A 24,017-nucleotide genomic window follows, 5' to 3' on the forward strand; every position below is an offset into this window, starting at 1 on the left:
AATCTAAGTCAGTATAAAAGTTTTATGGTTAGTATAAATATACAGTTTATAAACACATATTTGTCTGTATATATATAGTGAAAAGTTTATCAAATAAAAAATGCCAATGTTCAAGTAATAATTTTATGCTAATTACTTATAGCAACAATATTATTCAGTTTCATCAATACTGATACTACCATAATACAAGTATAACATACTAAAAATGTAGATGAAAGTATAAGCGCTTAATATATTGAAGCATTTTTACATTATATAAAACAATATAAAACTTTACATTGTATAATTTTATTCATTCCTCTTGATTTTTATTTTTGTTATTTACTGTGGTTGATATTACCTGAAATTGTATCAAGTAAATTTTACATTTAATAAATATTTAACTTTAATTTCTTGTTAATGTATCCACGTTACCTCTATAACATCATCATCAACATCTCCAGATCTAATATCAGTAATCCTATAATCTTTCTGTTGATTGGTCAAATTTTTAATTCTATTCGGTACTGAATAAGATGTTTGAGCCATATTGGGTACTGAAGTTAAGTTTGGATTCTAGTATTCATAAATCCTCAGTTAAATTTTATACAAAAAACATGTTTTATATTCGAACGTTATCAATGGAAAAATTTTAAGTTATTGAAATACCTGATCGATTATTGAATTTGCGGTATTGTAGAAAGAATGTTGTTCCATGTAATTGTACATATTTGTTAATACATTAGCAGTCATCATTTGTTGGGTTTGTGGTGTTGCATTAGGATACTATAAAATGTAAATTATTATAAGCTAATAAATATGAGCAAACTATTTGAGTTATTGACGAAAAACATCATATTCTTACATCCTTTTGAAGAAGTATTCGAAGTTTTTCATAATCCGTACCAATACCCAATGGTGGCGGTATCTTATATTGATTTAACATCATATTATTTGGGAACGCCATTGAATATGATGGCATTATTGGCGGTTTTCCTTTCTTTTCCTCTTCATATTCTAACCAAGCTTGCTTCCTTTCTTCTTCATTCAGTTCTTCCTCTGCCTATTATTAAACAAGATTATTAAGAATATTTATTTTGAGACAAGCAGATTACTGTATTATGTAGCTACAAGTTACTTTATTTTCCAAAAGAGAATCATGTTCATGATAGTTCTCCACAAAATTTTTATATTTTAAAAATATTTCTGCTAATAATCTATCTTTAGGCAAATTCAGAGTCGGTTTCTCTCTGTTGTTTCGTTCAAATGTGTACAATTCATTTAAATTTTGATTGCTATAATGACGTTCTATTTGTTGCTCATCGACGACTCTACAAGAAAGTGATAGTTTCGTCACTTGTCGATTGTAGATCTTTTCTTCCATCGTTCCAGCTGCTAGAAATCGATAAACGTAACATGGTTTCTTTTGACCAAATCTGTAAATTATATATATTTCAGTAATTATGAAATCTTATTATTATTGATCACGATGACTTAGAATCACAGGCACGAACCTGTATACACGAAATATACTTTGGACATCATGAGAAGGATTCCAACTTGCGTCAAAAATAATAACACGATTGGCAGCGGTTAAATTAATTCCCAGTCCACCTGCTCTGGTTGAGATTAGGAACAATCTTGCTCTTGTATTTGATGGTTCATTAAATATTCTGCACCATGCGTTTCTATTTTCAGCGGATGTTTGACCATCCATCCGAAAGTAGTCCAACCCCAATGACCAACTTCCAGTATGTCCATCTATATATTCCAAATTTTCACCGTTTTGTGTTGTATTATCGATTTTTTCAAGAAACTGCTCGATTAGAGATAATGAATACAACGATTGTGAAAATACCAAGCTAAAATAATTAAGCAATTTTTAAAGATAGTATGTAAATTATTGTAGACTTTTCTAAAAGTAATATAAAAAGCATACACTTTGTCTCCAATTTGTTCACATTCCTTCAGGATTCCAAAAAGAAGTATCAATTTGGAAGAAACTCTCATATCTTCAAAGTGTTCAAGTTTAACAAACTGTAACCACCATTCCTCTTCTTTCTTTTCAGATTCTTCAGGAATTATTTCAGCTTCTACATATAAAATAAGAACAATATATATATATTTTATAACATATTAGTTTAACGTAAATATAATCTTACCTGGTCTATTATTTTTTGAATTAGTTCTTATATTTTTTGTAACATTTGTATCAATGGTTACAATATCATCATCTTCTTCAGTACTCATACTGGTCGTAGTCTCTATTTCGGCATCGTCAATAAAGTCTTTTAAAGAACCCTCCGAATCACTGATTTCGAATTTTTTTTCATTTATCTTTTCTATCTTTTCTGCATTCATTCGCAAAACCAAAGGATGTGTCCATATTCTTTGTAATGATTGAAAATCTGCGAAAAGAGATCCATTGGCATTGCGTATTCGCCTGAAATAGAAAATACATATTAAATTTTGAAATTTCATTAAAAAGTCATTTCACATACCTTGCAAAATTATCCAAATAATATTGATACATATTAATTTGCATTTCAGTTAGACTGACAAAAATTACATATTCCTGTTTCGGTGGTAAAAATGGTGTTAGTACAGAATAATCAAACCTTTGTACACAACCCTTTAACATCTTATGTAAAACGTATGCTCGTTTTTTCATTAATGTAACATCATATTCGGTAGAATCATCAAATTGACCATTAGTTATTGGATTCCCAAATCTGTTTGAAAATTCTTTCTTCGTTCCTAAAAGATTTGGCTTTACAAACTGTACCATACAGTGATCTGTAATATATCAGTTATAAATGTTTAATCAAACGAATACTGAATTATTTATATATATACTTATTTAATATTGTTCAAGTTTTACATTCTATTAAATTATTTTGGAGTGGTGTTCCTGTAAGTACAATTCTCCGTAATGTTTTAATCTGTTTCATTGATTTACTGAGAGCAGTATCCTCATTTTTTAGTAAATGTCCTTCATCGCAAACTACGACATCTGGACCAGGATTTATTAAGTACTGTAAAACTGCTTCTTTGATATTTTTTCTCATTTTATTATTTGTGCCACTTAGATTCCTAAACATTTCATAACCAATAATGAGTACACCACCAGTTCTTTGCCAGCTTTCCAATTGAAACTTTCGTTCTATATTTTTCCTTAATCTTTAACAAATTTATCAACAATTATTATATGACCATTTGTTCATCATTATCTTAAATGTATTTGTAAATATATTTATGGAACTTACTTAGTCATTTCGTAAATCTCGATGTCATGTTCTATATCCTTTAACCAATTCGTAAATTCATTTACCCAATTAAGTACCGTGCTCAAGGGACAAACGATCATAATTGTTTTAACACCAGTTTTTTCATGTGTTAAAAGTGTATGACCCAAGGCAATTACTTGAAGAGTTTTACCTAGACCCATACAATGTGCAATTATACATCCAGACCCGCTAGAAGAATTTACTCTTTCCAATGATTCAAAGCATGCGTCCCACATGAATTTTATTCCTTCAGCTTGATGGGGTTTTAAACGCTTTACTAAATTTTCATGGACAGTCACCAATTCCTCTTTTGTTTCAGGATCAAAATCCAATACCAACTTATCTACTTTTTCTTCGCCAGCCAATCTTGCTTCATACATCTCATTGTACTATAATACAAAATAAAGAAATGCTTTTTCTTCGTTCTTATGGAACAGAAAATTAGTTAAGAATTAATTAAAAATATGTACCAATTTTTGTCTCTCAGCAATACGTTTAAGTCTTTCTTCCTCTTCTTTGGCAGCTTGCTTAGTATCACTTGTAACTTGCTTATCTTTCATTACTTTTCGGATATTTTTACGACCTTTTTTTCCAGGTGTTCCTTGAGAATTCGTAATATCAAGGTCCTTATCGCTATTTTCATCACTATTACTGGACATATTTTTAATGCGTCTTCTCTTTGGTTTGGTTCTAGGAATTTATAAGGAATATATATGTATAGGAATGTAAAAACCAACATAGAAAATTACTATAAATTTTTTTATACGATTTTTTATAGAAATTGATAGCTTCATATAAAAGGAAAGCATTAAAATAAATTATAGAAAAATATACAATAACTTGCGAAAATTTTAAACCACTTATCAGACGAAAATGTTATTTGTTTAAATGTTATTTTATAAATGAATGTAAGAATATATTAAGAATATTATTTTATCTTTGTTGTTATTTCTAAGAAAATATGTAATTGTAGAATTGGCAATTAGTTTAAAAAATATATAAAAATAGTCTTAAATAATTAATATTTGCTCAGCATAATCTTTTGCTCAGTAGCAGTAGTTCTTTTGGATTAATTAATAAAATAAAAAATAATTTTTAATACATTCAGCACTATACTACTTTAGTAGAATAGTACCTCAAAAATTTTTCTTTTTGAATGTTCTTTTTCTCCTTGGGCTGTTCTACATAATCTCATATACATTGTAAAAAATATCTAGACTAGAACATTGAACAATTTTCAAACATTTCTAAATCATGTAAAACTATAAGTGAATAACACAATGAAAGAAATATTTAAAAATTAATTTTCATATAGTAATCTGTGAGCAACCTCTACACATATGTATTTAATTGCTGTTATGAAATCAGTAACACTGATGGTATAAAGCTTTGTATAGTATTGTATATATATATATAAAAGTAGCTATTATAAAAAATACCTTTTCTCTATAATCGAAGAGTCAGAATCAGATGATTTATGTGTCTTGCGTTTACGCAGCTTTTTTGGTTTTCCTACTGAAGAATCACTATCTTCTGACATGGCAGATTTATTTGATTTTGTATCAGAATTTATCACCTGCAGATCTGAATCAGAATCTATAATCTGTCTACGATTTCTTCTTTCACGTTTTGCAACTTTGATAGCTGAATGTTTGCTATTTCAAAAAATACCATGATTTATTTAATATATTACATAGTTTATTTATTAATTAACCATGTTATATAACTCACATATGACTTTCTTCTGCCTTTTCTGTCCCTTTTTGTTTCTTATTCCATTTTTCTCTTGCAACATCAGAATCTGAGTCAGAGGAGAACTTCATTGTTAATAGTTTATTTCGCCTCCATTTATTTTTCTTCCATTTGTCATCATTTTCCTAAGTATAATTGAATTAATCAATATCTTAATCTAAAACAAATTAATTGTCATCTTAATTGTTACCTTATCACTACTCTTTTTTTCAACTTTTTGAGTTGATCGTTTTGAAAGATCCTTTGATTTAGTTTTACTTTTGTCCTCCTCACTGTTACTGTTTTCAGAGGTAGATTCTTTTCGTTCACCTAAAATAAGATATATAAAATTTAATTTTATAAATAAATTTAATATGTAATGCTAATAAATAAGAAATGACATTAAATTTAGAAGAAGCTAGTCTAATATTTACCAATATCTGAGTCGGAAGAATATAAAAGAGCTTTCTTAGTAACTGCATCTGCTTCCAACATTAATTCTCTATTAGTTTGGAAATTAGCTTGTATTTTTGCGATTGAAATATCATTGTTTATATCAGAATCTTCCCCTATATTTTCAATTATATCAGAATTTTCCTCTGCATTTTCGTTTTTCAAATGATTCAATAGGGAATCTTCAATTTCCTTTACTTTAGTCTTTTTTGCTTTTCTAGATAAAGAACTTCGTGTCGAGCCAAAAGTATTTTTACGATTGTTTTGTAACCTATCCAAATCAATTAGACTGCAAAAATAAGTATATATATAAGTAAATATATAAAAATTTTATCCCAAGTAATGAAAAATAATTTTTTTGTTTTGTACCTTCTAAGCTCTTTATTCTCTAAATATTGTCGAGATTTTTCTAACGCATTCTTATACTTTTTAAGAGCATTTTCTGATAATTTTTCAACAACAACTTTACAAAACATTTTTAATTTTTTATCTGACCCAGTATAACTTATTTTAGGTAAACGTGCTGGTTCTCTAGAATCCAATGCTTTTTTGTTTTTTGTAAGATTTTTATCTTCATCTTTATTTTTCTTTGAAGAAGTATTTATTATTAGTGGTTTCAATGTAATCATTTTATCATTATCAGAACTTGAATTTTCACTACTGTCACTGGAATAATGTTTCTTACTTAAACTTTCTTTTTTATCACAAGGACTGATAGAATCATCTGAATTTGACTCAAGAAGTGCACGTTTAGCACAAACTTCTTCATTAATGAGTTCATCAGGTTTGTCTAATAAATTATTTTCTTGAATAGAATTACTTTGTGTCTTATCTTTTTCTTCTTTTTTACCACATTTTATCTTTTTCGATTGCGATACGTCTTTCTCTTCGAAACTATCATTTGTGCTGAAACTTTCAATAAATTTTTCATTCAGAGATTCATCATTTGTGGGTGTTTCTGAGTCCGATTCTAACATTGCCCTCTTAGCTTGTTCTTCGGCATCAATATCATTTAAAACGTCATTTTTCTTTTCTTCAGTTGATTCTACAATTTCATCAGAAAGAACTGATTTAGATTTTGCATTTTCAATTTTCGTAGGGCACGAGTTTTTATCTGTAAGTTTTGTATCTAATTTTTCATTTGTGAAAGAGTTTTTATCTTTATTATCATTATTTTTTTCAAGTTCTTTTAATTGTAAACCATTTTCATTCCTACATTCATCTCTGACTTCTATCAAATCATTAATGTCTATATCTTCAGGTGTATCTTCAAATATATCTTCTATGGATTCGTTCATAGCATGTTCATTTGTAGATGTCTGATATTCTTCAGATGCCTTCTCATTTGCATCAATTACTTTCAAATCATCTCTTGTATAAGTTTTATCTTCCTTTTTGTTGTCTAAGATGGAAGAGATAATTTGATCACTCTTTTCATTGCCACCTATTAATTTTTTTGAAACTTTAGTTAATGTATTGTTTGTTTTGTTTTTATCAACGTTTATTTTCGTATTACTTGTTCCTTCATCAGAAAATATTTCTTCATTATCACATTCAGAAACTGCGCTTGCTGCATTCGAGCTGTTCTCGGATTTATTGGATTCTTCTGTATCCTCTCTCTCTTTTGCTATTTCGTTATCGCTTAAAGAACGAGCTATGTTTTGTACTTTATGACTTTTACTCCATTTTTCATAAAAATTTGTTAATTCTTCTTTTTGTGCATTAAGTTCCATTTTAAGATTGTTGATCACATTTTTTGATTTTTCTATAACATTAAATGCTGATTCTTGGTATGTTAATTCTTTCTTAAAATATTTCCATTTTACATGTTCCATCTGTATTTCATATTCTGAACAAATTACCTTAAATTGATTAAAAATTTTCACAACATGAGACTTGAACTGTAAGCTTTGTTCTTTACTGATTCTAGTCTTTTTTATTAACTGTGATGTGGATTCTTGATTTGACTCAGTGGATATTACTCGATCCTTCCCAGTTTTTTTCATGACACTCAAACCACTAAGAGAAATTTTTGATTTTTGGAATTCTTTGTCAGAACTAGAGTCTGTTTCTTTTTGTTTTGACTTTAATGATGAATGTCTTTTTGTCTTCTTTTCAGCAGATTTCTCATAAATTGCATCATCTGAATCACTAGAAACTGAATTTCTGGTTTTATTCTTTTCTTTTCTTATATTATTAGAATCAACTTTCTTATTTCTCATAATCTTTTTGTGCCCATCATTTTTTAAATGTTTCTTGCCTTTCTTTTGTTTATGATGAGCAGTTTCACTTTCCTCCTCAGAGGATTCTCTTCTAGACCTTCTTGTTTGTTTTGGTCTGTTAATGCCATCTTCATCAGATGACCTTTCAATTGAATTATCACCTAGGAAATAATTAAAGATAATTTTTCTGAATCAGAATTACAATTTTAACTTATTGTAATAAACATTTCTAATTTCCTTCTACAATAGACTTCTTCTATTCATCTTACGTGAATTTCCAAATTTATAAAAGAAAGGTCGTACATCTTCAGGAGTACTGGAATCATTGTCACATAATGACTGTATTGATTTTTTCATTTCTTCCACTCTTGCAAGCCGTTCTTTCATATATACTCTGTTTTTAGTGTCTCTTCTGAAATCAAATATGTGCTTTTAAATTATTATATTATTATTACATTCTGAATATGTTACACAAAAACAGAAATTATATTAATTATACTACATAATTAATTTCACATAATTTCCCACTAAAACTATGCAGAATTAACATATAAGAATTTATTTTTTCTTTGTATATACTTACTTGAACAAAGAAGACATAGTGATTGACAAAATAGTTCTCTATTTCCAAAAGGTCCTTGAATTAAGTATAAAACATTTTTATTTTCCAATTTCAGAACCCAAAATGTCAGATTAAACTTGTTATATATGTTTCTGGAAACATAAATTTCTATTTTAACACTTGTGAATTAAAAGAATTTTTATTAATGTCATATCACCTACACTATTATGTCATATTATCTTATCTATTCTGGTTTTATTAACCATTCAGATTACTTTAACAAATTCACAATCTCCCGCCCATGTATGGGTCATTGTATTTTCCACTCACAAGTCCGTTGACCCATCCATGGGTTAGGAATGTTTAACATTAGAAGTCATATAACTCTTGATAGAGGAATACCTTGTGTTTGAATTTCTGTGTAGATAATTAAATTGTAAATGTTTTACATGCAAGGAATAATTCAAATGAATATTCTAACAAAAATTATTGGGGAAACAAAAATTATTATAACTAATTAATTGTTTTGAAGCAGTTAATGCAAAATGCATGCATATCGCTTTCTTAGATATATGGAGAGGAAGTATATCTTTTAGCATGAGCTGTGAATGTGTTAATCTTTAAACATTCAGAGACATTATCTAATTGCATATTATAGCAATAACAAACAAAGAAGATAAAGTACTTATAACATGTACTTTTTATTTGGTCCTTCTCAAAATTGTATCTGTAAAAAATAGTCATAGAATTAAAATAATAGAAAAATATTAAAAATGCACATTACAAGATCTTTTATTTTATTAATTCATGTATTTTCTCTCTATGTATTCTACTTCTATTCTAAATTCTAACCAATATTACTCTTTAATTAAATATTCAATAATTTTAAAATCAATTAAAGTCATCATACAAATGTTTAGCATATTATCTATAACAAAAATATCGAGCAATCACTTATAAATAAAAGTTGATGTAATTTGCAAGTCTGTTTTTCCACTATGCATATATTAGGTATGTAAAATTGTTTTAATCTCAAAAACGAAAAATTGTTACTGTTTTATTTTTATAACATCGAAAGTAATTACATTTACGACAATATGACTTTTTTGCTCTGCAAATGAATGCATAATCGCTATTGTCATTTTTACACGTTGATTCTTTAAGATTAAAATAAAGTTAAAAATTTGTATATATTAACTATTTATTATTATTTACTTATTAACTATTTCACAGGTTCATATTTACATATGTATAAATTTAAATCATAACAAACTGGTTAAACAACATGGAGAGACCTTTTTCACCTGACATTCTTTTATAAATCATCTCAAACTTTCACATATTATTATATTTAAATTAATAAAAAGTACAATATTTAAATGAAAAAATACACGTAGGAATGTAACAACTCTGACTGAATAAACTCTGACTGAATGGTCTTACTGAATAAACTGCCCTCTGGCAGTAGGACATCAAACTATATTTAAGTATGTCAAATATAAATTAGTTAATTGTTAATTTTTATACATATGTTTTTTATAACAAATATGAAAATACTATTACTTACATATTACAAATAAATAGGATATGAACATATAAGCATGTGGAAAATGGGTTGGAGAATTTCACAACAAAATTCTTTAAAATATCACTTTTATTTACTCATTATTGAAAACATATTATTTAACAATAAATAAATACATAGAATTATATATTTATTTATATATACATATATACACTTATATATATATATATATATATATATATATATATATATATACACATGCAGATAATTTATAATTTAAGTAATTTATTACAGAATAAATCACCTAAGAAGTTAATATTTTTCCTGATGGAGGCCTAATAAATTTTCTGTTGATCCAGGAAATATTATTTTAAATCTTGAACGACCTATATCATTTATTACTAGATATATTTTTATATTTACATGCTTAAGATTCATCAGCAACTGTATCCATTTCTCGATCTTCTGACATCTGTAGAGTATGACTTTGTAAACTGGACAAACTTTTTTCTTTCGGAATATAACATTTTGTATTCAGCACTCGGTTTTCTTCAAGTGCAGGAACATCACAAAAAAGACATCTTGTTTCTTCAAACTCTTTTTCCAAGCATGGATGAAAAATTAAACTGCATATTGGACATGTTCGGTACTGCATGGTAGTTATTTGCAAGAGGGTAATAGGACACCTAGGTAATATATGGCCTTTTGAGCATTTGATAACTTTCCAAGGAAGTTCATTTATAATTTCACCACACAGATTGCAAGTCTCAATATTACTTAAATTGAGTTTGCATGTTTCTTTTAAAACGTCTTTAATATGTTTGTAAAATGGTGTTACTTTTTTATTTTCTTCTCCAGTCAAATATGCTTCTAAATGCATCTTTAATAAACATATGGAAAGCTTTTGCTGTTCTGACAAAGAAGATCTGCTTTCAAGACGCATAAGATAATTGCATGCAGAGTGAACAAAAATTAAGGGTTGTGCTTCTGATATTTCTCCAGCAATACTACCTATTCCCTGAATGACCTTTTTCTTTTCACAAACTTGTATCATAACAGATGTCCACATTACTACTCGTAATTCATGCAAAGATAAAGATTCTAAATTGGATGGTACTTTTGATAAAAGAATCGTCGGATTTAATGCTCTTGTTGCTTTCATCCTAATCGCTTCTAAACAATCCCATAATTGCTCTAATCTCTCATGTTTGTTCTCATTTAAAACAGTTAATGGGTCCCAGTTTTTATGTTTTAAGCAGAACATATGTATTTTGGTCGGTTCCTTCATTACTAAATGGTCGTATATAGTGTTCGGACTAGTTACGTTTATAAAAATTACAACGCTTGGAGAATGTGCGCAACCTAAATATCGAACATGACTTTGCGATAATTTATTGTTTACCTTCTTTTTTAAAAATTGATTTCTTTCCGTATTAACTGAAAACATTAAGCCATTTTCTGTAGTAACTAATGCATAATTTGTGCTTATACAAGTCATTCCTAAAAATTATTAATTTACTTATATTAATATTGTACGTTTTCCTGTAAATTGTATAGTAACACAATTTTATTTACCCGAGATCGTGAAGCCTTCTAATTGCAAATGTTCCATAGTTTTTAGTGTACCATTTTTCTCAATGCAGAATAAAAATAAAAAGGGACCTTTTGCAACCAAGATTTTTATGTTCAAGTCATTTTGAGGAAATATTCTTATAGCGCTAATAGAAATACGATCTTTATAATCGTAATATTTCTCAATAAATTTTAGCTCCATATTCTGATCATGATCTTCAATATTAAGACCATGAATACGTCCATCAATATATCCAACAATAATTAAATGCTTTTTTATGTCAATTGTAACCCAATTTAAAGCACTTATTTTTATATATTCATTTAATCTTATTGTTCCTATAATCTCAGGATTTGATATTTCATTATAGTCGGATATTTTTGGAATTTTATAGATAATTATATCTCCATTGAAATATGCAACAGCAAAATATGCAAAATTTACAAAAAGCTTGCTCCAAGTAAAACAAGAAGCTTGTAATGCTTTTAAACAATTTTTAAATGTTTCAAATAAAGTTGAATTATTTTTAGATTCTTTCAGTTTTGTATTAATTTCTTGCTCTATAAAATTATAGCGTATAGAAGATAAATCATATGCAGGATACCAGTCTTTAGAAATTTTATATGCTATTGTAACAGCACCTGCTGAAGTTAAAATTGCAATAAGACACTTGCTGGGATGTATTAAGTTCTGTGGTGACCAAGTTAAGTCAATTATTTTTGGTACCATTTCTTTTAAATTAGATAATTTTGGAGTTAAACTCTCCTCCATTATAAATGAATAAACTGCTTCACGTTGCATGCCCCAAATTTTAGATTCTATTTTGTTAGATATATTCTCTGTTGGAAGTGTTGAAGGTGCATAAATGAAAGATCTAATAAATTTTATAGTTGAACAAGGAGACATTGGAGAAGGTATGAATTCCTGCAAAAGATAACGTCATTAGGTATATTATATTAATTCCACATATAATATTGATACTATTAGATTAAACTTACGAATATGTGAATTCCTCTTTCAGTAAGAATTGATATATGATTATCTGTAGACCATTGAACTGAAAATTTGGACGTAACTAATGGAAAAATAGTAAGATTATAAATTTCTTCCATCTCCATTGTTTGCTAAATATTTATTCACATAATATGAAGGTTCCGAAAATCTTTCGCCTGAAGAAGTTTCATATTTGATATGAAGAATCTTTTTTAACATTTATACAATTATACGCATACATTTCGTTTCTTTATTTTTTAAATTATTTTGTATGTACTTACATGCATATGTAACCTAAATACAAGGATATATATAAAGTGAATACATAAATTATTATAATTCAATTTACAATTTAAAACAATATATTAAAATTTATAAATATGTATTCATATATTTTATAAATAATTTGTACGTATATATATATGTATATATATACATATATCTTTTAAAAAATTAAATCTATAAAAACTAACCTATTGATTGTTATTATCGTTTTTCTTAATGATTGTGTATTTTTAAATAACGACACATTGGTACATGAAAACATATTTAATAATTAACATTGAATTTAGTCTTACACAATATATGGTTAAGTACAAATGAGATCAGATCTTTCAGTAAATTTTTAAACATTTGAGTCAGTTGAGTCAACGCGATTAAAGCTGACAACAACTCTTAGTAAGTTTTCATCACATATATATAAGTACTTACTAGCTCTTAATTTTTAAAAATGATCATACAACAATTACAATCTCTTATACAATTGATTACAAGCATGTATTATATATCACATATATACTATTCGTTATCACGAATAAGGTATTCACTTTGTTTAAAGCAACATCGTTCGATATTAAAGTCTTTGTATATTTCATATAGTACAATAAGGAATGAATAAGAATTAAGAATAATTGTATAAATTATATTATCACATAAAATTGAGATGAGTAGATCATTTCTGAATAAACTGTTTGAGCTAACAGTTTTAAATAGATCTAAGATTATACAGAATATCATGTTGCTTTTGCTGAATTATTACATTGATTGAAACATAAAAAATGGCTATCGAAAATATGGTATGTTAGTAAATAGGGAAAACATTACATTTAAGCATTTCCTCAATCTTTTGCTTATGTTTTAAAAAATGATTCTCTCATCAACGAGCACCGCAATAGGAGCGCAGCTCTTCGGTCGTACAAGATTTTAAACAACATTCCTCGTGAATTCCCCGTCCATTTCTTCGAAATCTAATCATTTTTTTCGCATTCTTGATAGACTTATAAGGATGCAGATCGTAACTATAGGCCATATAATCATCCATCTCCATTTCTAAAAGAAAAAGAAAGAATATATAATATTTAAATGAAAATATTGAAATTCCTATAATTTTCCTCCATTTGATATCGGTCAGTAGTAGCAACGTTTTTAACTATATTTACATACTTCCCTTTCCTATCTTTTTCTTGCAACAAATGATTTAGGAGCAATATGCTTTTTGCAATGTATGATCTACTTACCTTGATTGCTTTTTTTAAATCGGCTATTGTAAACACTACCGCATATTATCTGTAAAGTACTTGACAAAATTCGGCCACAATATTGGTGCATTTCTGTCATAGATTGATCTCGAGATTGATCTCGAGATTGATCCCTAGATTGTCCCTTTTGACCATACTGAAATACATCCGATCCATGTATGTTCCGCTGCTTGTATGTATCCGATGCATGTTCCGCTACCGGTATTAGGATCACTATCACGAGTATTAAACTCATGAGCGCGTATAATCGATTTGCGTACATCTAGAAGCAAAGAAATATTTTTGCAAATTTTTACATTTAGTAAGATTCTGTAATAATAATAATACTATAGTAGCTTACTCTCATTGAAGAAAATCATTAATCATATTCTATTATTATAATACAGATATTTATGCAAATTTATACTTTCATGAATGCAATTAATGAAATAGCACCTAATATGTTTGTTTTACTTTATATATTTTTGTATATTCAAGTTCTCTATAAATTCATAAACATCTGCAGCTTATACATTATAACAGTATTAGTATCATATAGTACGATACTATTAATATAATATACAGTACTATATAATATAATTAGTATGATATTCAACTACTGATAAATTAAAGGTGTCAAAGAACTGTAACATCTATTCGTAATAGAAAGAATGTCGATTGAATTTTTGTAAATCCAAATGAGCTAAACTTAAAAGCGAACACTTGTACTGGGTGAACTCGAAATTCAAGTATCATAAGTGGATCCTCTCAAGTATGTCTATTTAAATCGCTTTTATTAACTTTTATCAGGACTTATCAATAATGAAGCCCCATGCTGTTGCTGTCGCGTACCAGTCGTCGAGTAACGACCTATTTTTAGATATCATTCGTGCAAATGTGAATCTTGTACTGTAAATGTTTCCGTGTTAAAATCCTGGATCGAATGCTTTTCAAATATCTCAAGAATTCCCCTTATTCATCCACGCGCGAATATTTGAAAAAGATTATCAGGAAGGAAACCTGTGTAAAAGATCGAGCAACATTATATCATCAAAGAATTATTCCTTCACCTTTTCCGTATTATCTACTTTAAAAATTTATTTCAAAAGTTGAAATAATAGCAGTAACATTTTTTTGAGATAAACAATACTAATGGTATTTTATAAAAAGTTGATAAATAATTAAATTTAGATAGAAATAATGGTCATAGGAAATACTGACGATTGTTTTTAAGATATTAATTATCATACTGGAGAATGATTCACGATTCAACGTACCGTGCTGATATAACTTCCTTCAGCAACATAGATATTATTTAACTATTATTTCCCACAGTGTAACATTCTATTCACTCTCACAAATTGTTGCGGTTTTTCTTCTTTTTAATTGGTTAAGAATGAACTATATAACAAAATCGTTTTTAAACCTCCAATCGATGTAAGATAATAATTTGTACATTATCGAAAAATAAATAATGAAAAGATCAAGCTCTATAATAAAAGGGAATATATTTTATTGTAATAGAGTTACTTACTCATACATCGACAAGATAGAGATCAATAAAGTATGTATATATACATATATGTATACATGTATAGGAATATTATATGTGTATATCACGATGTATCACAGGTTGGTAGATTTCTTTTTCTTCACAATCAATTACATTAGTCGAAGGATAGCATTTTGAATAGTCTAAATATATTCTTCGCGGTTGAATTGTGCAGGTTGATAAAGAGCATGAAACATAAATAAAAATTCAATAAGCAGGAATGTATTTTTCTTTGCACGTAATCATACAAGCAAAATACATACATTTCGAGAAGCAACGCGAAATGAAAAATAATACGCGTGATAATTATTGAATGCAAAAATATTCGTTATTGTAAGAGTTCACTTTTTTTCTATTTCGATAAAATTTTAAGTTGTATGTACGTAATGAAAACAAATGTAGATAATATTGTCGCTGAACACACTGATAAGAAATAAACTTAAGGCTTCAATTTAAAAATATCTGTTTCTCCTGCATATTTTTAAATTGCAATATTCTAAATCTAAACTATATATTATAGATTACCGTTTCGTATAAATTATATTCATTACTAATAGGTATAAATAGATTATATCAATTCATATAGATTTTATTGATTGTCTTGCTAATTGACCAATTATTTAGATAATCTGGTCAGTTAATAAGAGAAGATCTATGGCATTAATTCTGTCTCGATGTGAAGTGAATAGAGAAATAGAATAAGACAGTGATATCCGATACTTAACCCAAGTAATACTGAAATTACTCTGAGATACTGAAATTCGAAAATTGATAGTTTATAGTTTATATTACATCGTCAAATCGCTATATAGAAGAGTTACACATTTAAAAAAAAACAGTAAATTTACAAAATTATTTGAATAGGATTTAAGCCTTCATCGTCACATCACATTTCGTATATGATATCATATATTATATATGTTGCATTATTGTGTTATTAAAATATTGATGTAGCAGAAAACTACAAAATATTGTCTTAACAATAATAACTGACGAAATCAGCGTGAATCGATTGCAACGAAAGTTTGAAAATACCATAGACTGTAAAAGGTTAATACTAGAATTAATATTAGAGCTAGAAAATTAGTGATTATTCAACTATTTAACAACGAAGGTATTTTTTATAGTGATCGTCAGTTTGCAAGGCAATACTATGTATCGAATATATCGAATCGATTAATATCGAATATCTCAAGCATGAATCGATAATTTCAATTTTATTTTGCATGCCGTTATATATATGAATGAAAGGAATTAGTTTATATAATTTTGGACAGTTACCTTTCGATTAACTCTAAGGATAAAAAATTTCTTCACAATCTTGAACATTGACATATACAGTAAGTATTTTATTCATATTCTCCTTCCCTTTTCTTAATTGTCTTTTTCTGTAATATCGTAAATTTTCAGAGCGTAGAAATGGAACTGTCTTAATGGTTCTGACAATTGCTTATTAATCTATTGAATTATGTAATCGGTAAGAGATAATCGATTATATTAATTTATCAACATCTTCCAACCACTCTGGTAAGATCGAATTTTCAGCAACGATTTCAAATTAAATTAAAACAAATATTGTAATCGCTTCGTTTAGGTACTTCTCTCATGAAAATGTTCATACTTCCATAATCCGTAACCAAAGATGACACAAATATCCTTTGACCAGATGTCGACGCTTAAAACGAACAGAAATGATCGACGCAAAAGGGTAATTCGTAATAATGCATTGTTCTTTTTTTCCGTTTATTTGTCTTCATTTCATTCGGTTCATCGAAACAATTAAACACCACCGTTTCCGTTCAACAATACCCTTCCATCTTTAAAATTTAAATACACGTTTAAATACTGAACAATTACTATGTACACCTGGCGCGTCTACTTTTTCAGAGAACATCTTTAATACACTGAAGATTTTCCAGATCCACTTGAACACCTTATTTTTCTCTTTGATTTTCTTTAAGCAAGAGTAAGGAAAAAAGGTCTATAAATGGAAGAAGAGAAAAAAGAGAAATATAACATTGAGGATAGAAAGAAGTGAAAGAAGAAGAGGAAAGAGAGGAGGTCGTATTCGATTCTTGATCCACCGATTACTAGTTATTTTACTCTGTTTAAAATCGGCAATCCCAGCAATATGCATATAAGCTCAGTTCCTACTAACACAAGTTGGTGATAGAGATGGTAAACGCGCGAGCAGCCACATATTTCTACTTTGTTCTTGTTTCTTTTTTCATTTTTTAGCCAAGCGTTGTAGTTGTATTCCTGGCTGATTATCGCATTACTTTATTATCTATCACTACTACTTATTACTACTATCGTTATCCACGTTATTGACAAGAAATCCGCTTACAGTGATAGGGACCTAAGTTTAGTTTTAAATCTTGAGAAGAGGTGAACATGAAACTCACTGATCTCAAATTATCTTCTTCTTTGGTTTCTTTTTAAAATTTACCTTTGAAATTAACCTTCTTACTTTTTTAGCGCTAAATATATATTCCGTGTATTATATTTATTTCTCATTTAAATGTAAGTTAATAAAAATACAATATACATATGAAAATGCAAAGTATACGTTAAGGGATGCACTTACCGGCTCGTGAAGAAGCTCGTGATTCACTAAGGAAAAGCAGAAAAAATATGTTAGCAAAAAAGGTTGCTGAGTTCTTTATAAAATTGTAGAAACATCTCTAGTAATATTGAACACATTATCTTTTGTTACATTAAATGAGATAATATGGTATTTTGCTGCATATCAATTTCTCATTTCTCTTTCGAGCACAATCAAACAAAATTTATAAAATGATCTTTAAAAAGAAGATATTGGTATCAAAATATATTTTACAGGAATAAAAAAGATGATATTCAAATACTTCTTTAATTGAAGTTGATAAAAAAAAATAATGTATATAATAAAAAATATATGAATGTTTAAAATATAGAATGAGGAATCATAATTTATGAGCAGAGGTAAAAGCTCTATTCGTATTCGATTATAAAGACAAAACCAAAGGAATGCACATTTTTTAATATATTTTACAAAACGTTCTATTCGTACAGCATATAAAACAATACTCTGTATTTATTTTATATTCACACATTAGCTCTATACGACTGTACCACCATATTCTTTCGTTATATGTAGAATATAACTTTATACAATATTCGGCGCGATTTTCAAATGTCAGTACTATGAAAGTGCGGTATCTTTTTGTCGCGTGGTTCCAGCATGCTTTTCGCCAGTTGAAAATGCCGGTGTAGCGCTATCAAACTTCTCCGAATTACTCATTTTAGTCGTACGTTCCCGATCGATTGTCAATTCCGTTGCATCTGAGCTCACGCTTTTACCAAAAACCTTTCCAGGCGAAAATTCTTGCTGCTCGTTCGAACTTGCACTCGTTTTCAACGATCTGTCGTGATTGATGTGCGTATCTTTCACTTCCTGCTTCACTTCGTTCAATGGAACTCTTGCAGGTTTCGATGAACTCTTCAGATGCACAATATGATTATTCATTGAGTCCGTGCTGCTCTTTTTATGGCCTATATGATTATGGTGATTCGAGAATACAGAATCCGTTTTGCCTAGAAATTGGCTACCGCTATTTTCCATATTGCCGAGACCATTTGCACCACTAGTACTTCCAACACTACTGCTGCTGGAAATATCTCCCATGTTGAAATTTCTTTCCTTGGGACCAGTTTGCCAAAAGGAATCGTCGAACACCTCTGTGTCGTGCTGCTCTGGAGGTAGTCTGCTGATACGAGCCTTGACAATAGCCAGGTGTCTATGCACGTAATCCTGATGAGGTGCCAGGGCTGCAGCTCTTTCCAAACATTGAGCAGCCAAGCCTAACTTACCACGCTCAACCATTACGACACATAAATTGTGAAGGCCTTGAATATTTGTTGGATCCAGTTGCAGTATTCTACGGTAACACTGTAACAATTAAAAAATCCCCATTAGTGTTTCTATGGTGCATAAAATATTTGAAAGAATTTTATGACTTCTATCTCTCTAACTTACATTTTCAGCAGCATCCAAATCCTTTATATTATTTATATAAATATCACCTAGAAGAATTAATCCTTTAACGTGGTCCGGATGAAATCTAACTAGTTGGTTTAAAAATGGAGCAGCTTCAAGGGGGCGTTGTTCATCTGCTAGCAAAAGAGCCAAATTGAATAATGCTGAACGGAAATCCTCTTTAAGAGCAACAGCATTACGAAACCATCGTTCTGCGCTTCCGCTATCATGGTCATCCATAGCCAGCATTCCAAGATTAAAATGAACTCGTTCATTGTTAGAATCCTGAAAGTATCAATACATTTATGATGTGAAGAACTATTTTGAAATATTATCTTTACATTGTGTATGAATAAATGTAGAGCAAAATACTTTTCGTAAAAGTTTCAGAAGTCTTTCTCTAGCTACTTTTCGTAATTCAGCACGTCCTAGCTCTTGGAGTAAAATAGCTGAATTGAGTAACGCTTGTTCGTGTTCTGGATCAAATTCGAGAGCCTTATCAAGATATGCTAGAGCTTGAGATGCTTTCCCTTGTTCAAGAAATACGACCCCAAGCTTTAAAAATTAAAGCATTATTATATTAATAGTTTATTTTTTTAATAAACATTGGTAACATTAATGATTTCATTTTTGATATTTACGTTGTAATAAATGTCTGGATTGTTACTATCGTAAAAAAGGGCCCGTTCATAAACTTCTTGGGCTTCTTTGGTACGATTAAGTTTGATTAAAATATCGCCTCGATTAATATACGCTTGCGTGTAATCGGCGCGCATACTAATGGCTTGTCTATAAAGCAGATCGGCTTCCTCTAACCTAGTTGCATTCTTCGCTATTAGGTTTGCTAAATTTACGAAAACGTTCAAATGATTCGGAGCTATTCGCGCTTGGTACGACTCTCCGGGTTTTGGTTTTGGTAGTAAAGATTTTGCCTGAAAGAAAGTTATCAGATAAACTTAATACTTTATCATTACATTCTAATAAATACATCACTTTAACTATGCATTTACCTTCAGATATGCATCTTCAGCTTCCTTAAACATTTTCAGGTGATTATAGGTTCTACCCACGTTAATGTGTGCACCAATGTCATCGCCTTGAACTTGCACAGCCATATTAAAAAAATTTAATGCTTCCTTGAATCTTCCTTGACTTTCCAAAGCATGCCCCACATTATTGAACAATTTAGCATTGCGAACATTCACTTTTAATCCCGACATGAATATAGAATATTCGTCCAACCAATCGTAATTCCTGATAAAAGTCTTCGTTGTGTGCGCAGCCAAAAGAGTTATTAATAAAAATAGTGTTACTTTCTTAAATCTGCAAATATAAGAAATGAAAATTAGAAATATGTTTTTGAGAAAATTTTGAATACTCAACGATATTTTCTTTTTAGCGAAATTTACTTTTTATCGGATAAAATGCTCCATCCATATCCAATGAGCATACAAAATCCCATAGACGGAGCATACAATACTCTTTCCGCAATGACGAATCCAACTGGGAAGAAGAGATTTGAGGCAGGTAAAAATGGGAGTATCATCATAGCCAAGCTCTATACAAAACATTCGGTTCATATTACTTCTTGGAAATAATACATTTACTTTAAGCGAAAAACGCAGTTAGTCTACATTTGATACTAACCATTATGAGAATAATGGAAGTTTGTCTATTAGGTGTTAAAATTGCTGTTACCAACAATCCTAATATGGTCGTATGAGTTGCTATAGTGGCCAGATTACGAGGATCTGTAAAATTTTCTATTAACGGTATCGTTCCCATAGTCCAATCACAGCATAAATCGCTTGGAAGAAATAGCAGTCTTAGATTAACTGCTGCGAGGTAATTATAGGTAAGCTGCCTTATTGGCGTTGGGGCCACAGATGCGGGATTGTCAAATCTAAAGTGTCATTAAAGAATTATTTTTCTTTGTTTTACTATTAGAACTATTATTTGCAAGAATAAAATTCTTTGATATCTTTTAATTATTATTTATAGATACCTGGTAAATACAGGTAACTTTGAGCCCATTACATGTAGCCGAAGGATAAGTAAACTAAACGTGACAAGCGTAAGGACTGTCAATCGTTTTGTACCTTCACTGGACCAAGCAAGTGATATTTTCTTCCCACCAAAAGCTGCCTTTAACGTTAGGAAAATATCCATTGCTCTTACCTAAGCAGATAATGAAATATACAAGTTGAAATAAATATTTAATATTAATAAATATGGTTTACATATAAATTTACCTTTTGCACAACAAAAATTTCATAGAATACACAAACTGCAGTGGCTGTTATTCCTTGTTCTTTGCACAACATGGCAGTGAAAACAAAAGACATAGATAATATCAAAGATTTCCATCCTAAGAAAAATATAAAAACATTAATATCTACTTGAATGAATAGTAAGTTGTAGTAGTAAATCTATTAGGAAATAAGGATAAAAAGAAACTTTTAAACATTTTTACCTGTAGATCTTCTACTTCTACAGCATTTAGTGTACATGATTAGAGCCGCTAAATAAAATAAAGAGGACAATGTTTCTGCTCTTCCGACCACTCCTGTAACCTTAATACACGATTATCCACTGACAATGCATCTAAACACGAACTAGGAACTACGACGCGATCGATCGCTCGACGTCGACCCTTTGAATCTGGACACATGATAGATTGTCGCCGAAGGGAAGAACAAGGACTAGAAATAATTATCAAATAATATTCTCATATAATTTCAAGGTAACGTCGATCGATTCGATCGATATGGAAAGCAGTCTGAACAACTTACTGCCTCTGTATGTATAGGATGAACCGCAAACAGAAGAGAAGATACAAAAGTTGCAGAATCAGATAGAAACATCAAGCATGTCCTGCAATGGTGATTAAGACACACTTTATACTGATTTGTAACTACTTTATAAAATGAATGAAAACAATTTCAATGATATATAAATAAGTTATTAATGTTGTGTTACATTCCTTCAGTATCTAATTTTTAATTTGCCTACTATTTGTGGAACTAAATCAATTAATTATATAGCAAAGTTAAAAAGGAGAAGTCTTAGTTTAAAAAAACACACACCTGAAATATAATAAGCATACTCCAACATGTAGGATAACATTAAGCAGGTGATATCCCATAGGATCCAACTGGTGAATCAAGTAATTCCATCGGAATGTGAGAACGCACAAAGGTCTATATGATTTGTGCGACTGCTCCTATTTGCAAGAACAGAATTCTTTCAATATTTTGTACATAAGATAATCTTATACAACTACATAAACAATAAAATATTTTAATTATACATTTCATAGGATCATACATAGTGGAACATAGCAAAATAAACAGAAAGTTACTCTAACGTTTTGCGTTTATTATACAATTTTATTTAAGAGCAAAATAAACGAAAAACATTATCTTCGTTGAAACGATCGGCAAGCAACAAAAAAAGCAAACTTCTCTGACCAGAAATAAGGTCGACTGAAAAAAAATATTGATTCTATCCATGTAAGAAACTTAAATAATTCGAAATGAAACTAAAAAATTGACTTGGATAAAACTGATTCGAATCGAACCAAATCGAAAGGGAAGGGAAAGGAGGAGAAGAGTTGAACGGATCAATACACAAGAAGGTAAAGACAAGAGTAAAAGGGGGAAGGGGGAATCAAAACCACCTCTCTATCGTATTCACCCACCTTATGCATCGGAGTACCCCAGAAATCATTGTAAAAAACGTTTTTTAGAGGTGTATGAGGCCTTAAGTCGCGATTATCTTTTATCGCAGAAATGTCATCGAAAACGAAGCCGCAATTAAGGCTATTTAGATAGACAGCGAACGCGCTTATGGCGACAATCGCCGCGAGTGCTCCCCGCGCAGGCACTCCCATCACAAATAAGACATTGATCGGCCGTATTTTTCTCACGATTTTCGACTTAGAAACCCTAATCGGGAACCTCTTTCGATTTCGCTACCGACGTTATCTTTTGTTCGTTATATTTTTCCCCGTTTTCTTTGCTAACTATTTATGTTATCTATCTAACTAGCTATCCTGTCTGTCGAGCCGAGAGTTTAACCCCGCGATGTCCAGAAGAGACGCAGGAATCTTATCTCTAGGCACGTAGACGTTGGTACGTTCCTCTTCGAACACATTATGGACGCTTATGTATCCAGTACTGTGGAATACAAGCGGGTTTCCTCACAGGCCGATCTCCGGAATTCGATGAAAGACATGTCAATGGCAAGCAGGTTCAAACGTTCCTTAAAGGAAAAATTTTCAACACCGAATAGACAAACCGGCGAACCGGAATCGTAGATTACTGTGTGCGCGCGTTAAAATCGAACTGTCAAACAGTAGACGTGTATACGGCTGTACAGCAGTGCACGCTACGTACCGTGAAACGAGTACAACGCAAGTACGATATTACGACGGCGACGACGCGAATTTACTTCAGAAAGAACGCGCATGCGTGTTGCTCGACTAAGCGCGAACTACCACCTTACACATCTTCACTGACATATAATTCAAAATATCCTTATTCTTGAAATATTTTTTCTTTAGGGATATGTATATGATATTTATTATCTTTGCTTGTAGCAAGT

The 24,017-nt window shown here is 29.8% G+C and overlaps 4 protein-coding genes and 1 long non-coding RNA gene across 10 annotated transcripts; 1 reads left to right on the forward strand and 4 right to left on the reverse strand.

Moving 5' to 3' along the window:
• Positions 1-109: 109 nt before the first annotated feature.
• Positions 110-8,541, reverse strand: LOC117243008 (transcriptional regulator ATRX homolog). Of its 2 annotated transcripts, XM_033510136.1 has the most exons (21): positions 8,456-8,540; positions 8,256-8,386; positions 7,942-8,084; positions 6,610-7,833; positions 5,820-6,564; positions 5,432-5,739; positions 5,209-5,327; positions 4,998-5,143; positions 4,706-4,921; positions 3,737-3,956; positions 3,246-3,655; positions 2,861-3,159; positions 2,481-2,775; positions 2,142-2,422; positions 1,919-2,072; positions 1,494-1,841; positions 1,118-1,415; positions 845-1,042; positions 649-765; positions 415-555; positions 110-340 (listed from the first exon to the last, which is right to left on the reverse strand). In XM_033510136.1, the coding sequence occupies exons 2-21, from the start codon at positions 8,270-8,272 to the stop codon at positions 293-295; spliced, it is 5,727 nt and encodes a 1,908-aa protein (XP_033366027.1). In that variant the 5' UTR covers positions 8,273-8,386; positions 8,456-8,540; the 3' UTR covers positions 110-292. The 2 variants fall into 2 exon arrangements, with proteins under 2 accessions (XP_033366027.1, XP_033366026.1); XM_033510135.1 differs by having other exon boundaries at positions 5,820-7,833; positions 8,456-8,541.
• A 1,459-nt stretch (positions 8,542-10,000) lies between these two features.
• On the reverse strand, positions 10,001-13,030 carry LOC117243012. 3 transcript variants are annotated; one of them, XM_033510145.1, is made up of 5 exons: positions 12,799-13,030; positions 12,607-12,619; positions 12,331-12,501; positions 11,335-12,256; positions 10,001-11,259 (listed from the first exon to the last, which is right to left on the reverse strand). In XM_033510145.1, the coding sequence occupies exons 3-5, from the start codon at positions 12,448-12,450 to the stop codon at positions 10,187-10,189; spliced, it is 2,115 nt and encodes a 704-aa protein (XP_033366036.1). In that variant the 5' UTR covers positions 12,451-12,501; positions 12,607-12,619; positions 12,799-13,030; the 3' UTR covers positions 10,001-10,186. The 3 variants fall into 3 exon arrangements, with proteins under 3 accessions (XP_033366036.1, XP_033366035.1, XP_033366037.1); XM_033510144.1 differs by lacking the exon at positions 12,607-12,619; XM_033510146.1 differs by lacking the exons at positions 12,607-12,619; positions 12,799-13,030 and having other exon boundaries at positions 12,331-12,593.
• LOC117243020 (LIRP-like) lies at positions 12,332-16,259 on the reverse strand. Of its 2 annotated transcripts, none has more exons than XM_033510160.1 (6): positions 15,377-16,259; positions 15,120-15,243; positions 14,204-14,862; positions 13,843-14,125; positions 13,037-13,654; positions 12,332-12,389 (listed from the first exon to the last, which is right to left on the reverse strand). In XM_033510160.1, exons 3-5 carry the CDS (start codon positions 14,207-14,209, stop codon positions 13,482-13,484), a joined length of 462 nt encoding a protein of 153 aa, XP_033366051.1. In that variant the 5' UTR covers positions 14,210-14,862; positions 15,120-15,243; positions 15,377-16,259; the 3' UTR covers positions 12,332-12,389; positions 13,037-13,481. The 2 variants fall into 2 exon arrangements, with proteins under 2 accessions (XP_033366051.1, XP_033366053.1); XM_033510162.1 differs by having other exon boundaries at positions 14,644-14,862; positions 15,377-15,845.
• Positions 16,260-16,270: 11 nt separating this feature from the next.
• On the forward strand, positions 16,271-18,238 carry LOC117243021. Its single transcript, XR_004495377.1, has 3 exons — positions 16,271-16,734; positions 16,805-16,871; positions 16,989-18,238. It is a non-coding gene; the product is annotated as an uncharacterized LOC117243021 (long non-coding RNA).
• A 142-nt stretch (positions 18,239-18,380) lies between these two features.
• On the reverse strand, positions 18,381-23,304 carry LOC117243009 (protein O-mannosyl-transferase Tmtc3-like). 2 transcript variants are annotated; one of them, XM_033510137.1, is made up of 13 exons: positions 23,113-23,304; positions 22,499-22,635; positions 22,205-22,286; positions 21,886-21,985; positions 21,665-21,780; positions 21,418-21,590; positions 21,060-21,315; positions 20,822-20,970; positions 20,423-20,735; positions 20,054-20,344; positions 19,785-19,967; positions 19,413-19,697; positions 18,381-19,325 (listed from the first exon to the last, which is right to left on the reverse strand). In XM_033510137.1, the coding sequence occupies exons 1-13, from the start codon at positions 23,302-23,304 to the stop codon at positions 18,579-18,581; spliced, it is 3,024 nt and encodes a 1,007-aa protein (XP_033366028.1). In that variant the 3' UTR covers positions 18,381-18,578. The 2 variants fall into 2 exon arrangements, with proteins under 2 accessions (XP_033366028.1, XP_033366029.1); XM_033510138.1 differs by lacking the exons at positions 22,499-22,635; positions 23,113-23,304 and having other exon boundaries at positions 21,886-22,114; positions 22,205-22,292.
• Positions 23,305-24,017: the final 713 nt, after the last annotated feature.

The sequence above is a fragment of the Bombus vosnesenskii genome, unplaced genomic scaffold (genome assembly GCF_011952255.1).
Source record: "Bombus vosnesenskii isolate JDL3184/JDL3185 unplaced genomic scaffold, Bvos_JDL3184-5_v1.1 scf7180000013265, whole genome shotgun sequence".
In the NCBI taxonomy this organism is placed as follows: Eukaryota; Metazoa; Arthropoda; class Insecta; order Hymenoptera; family Apidae; genus Bombus; species Bombus vosnesenskii.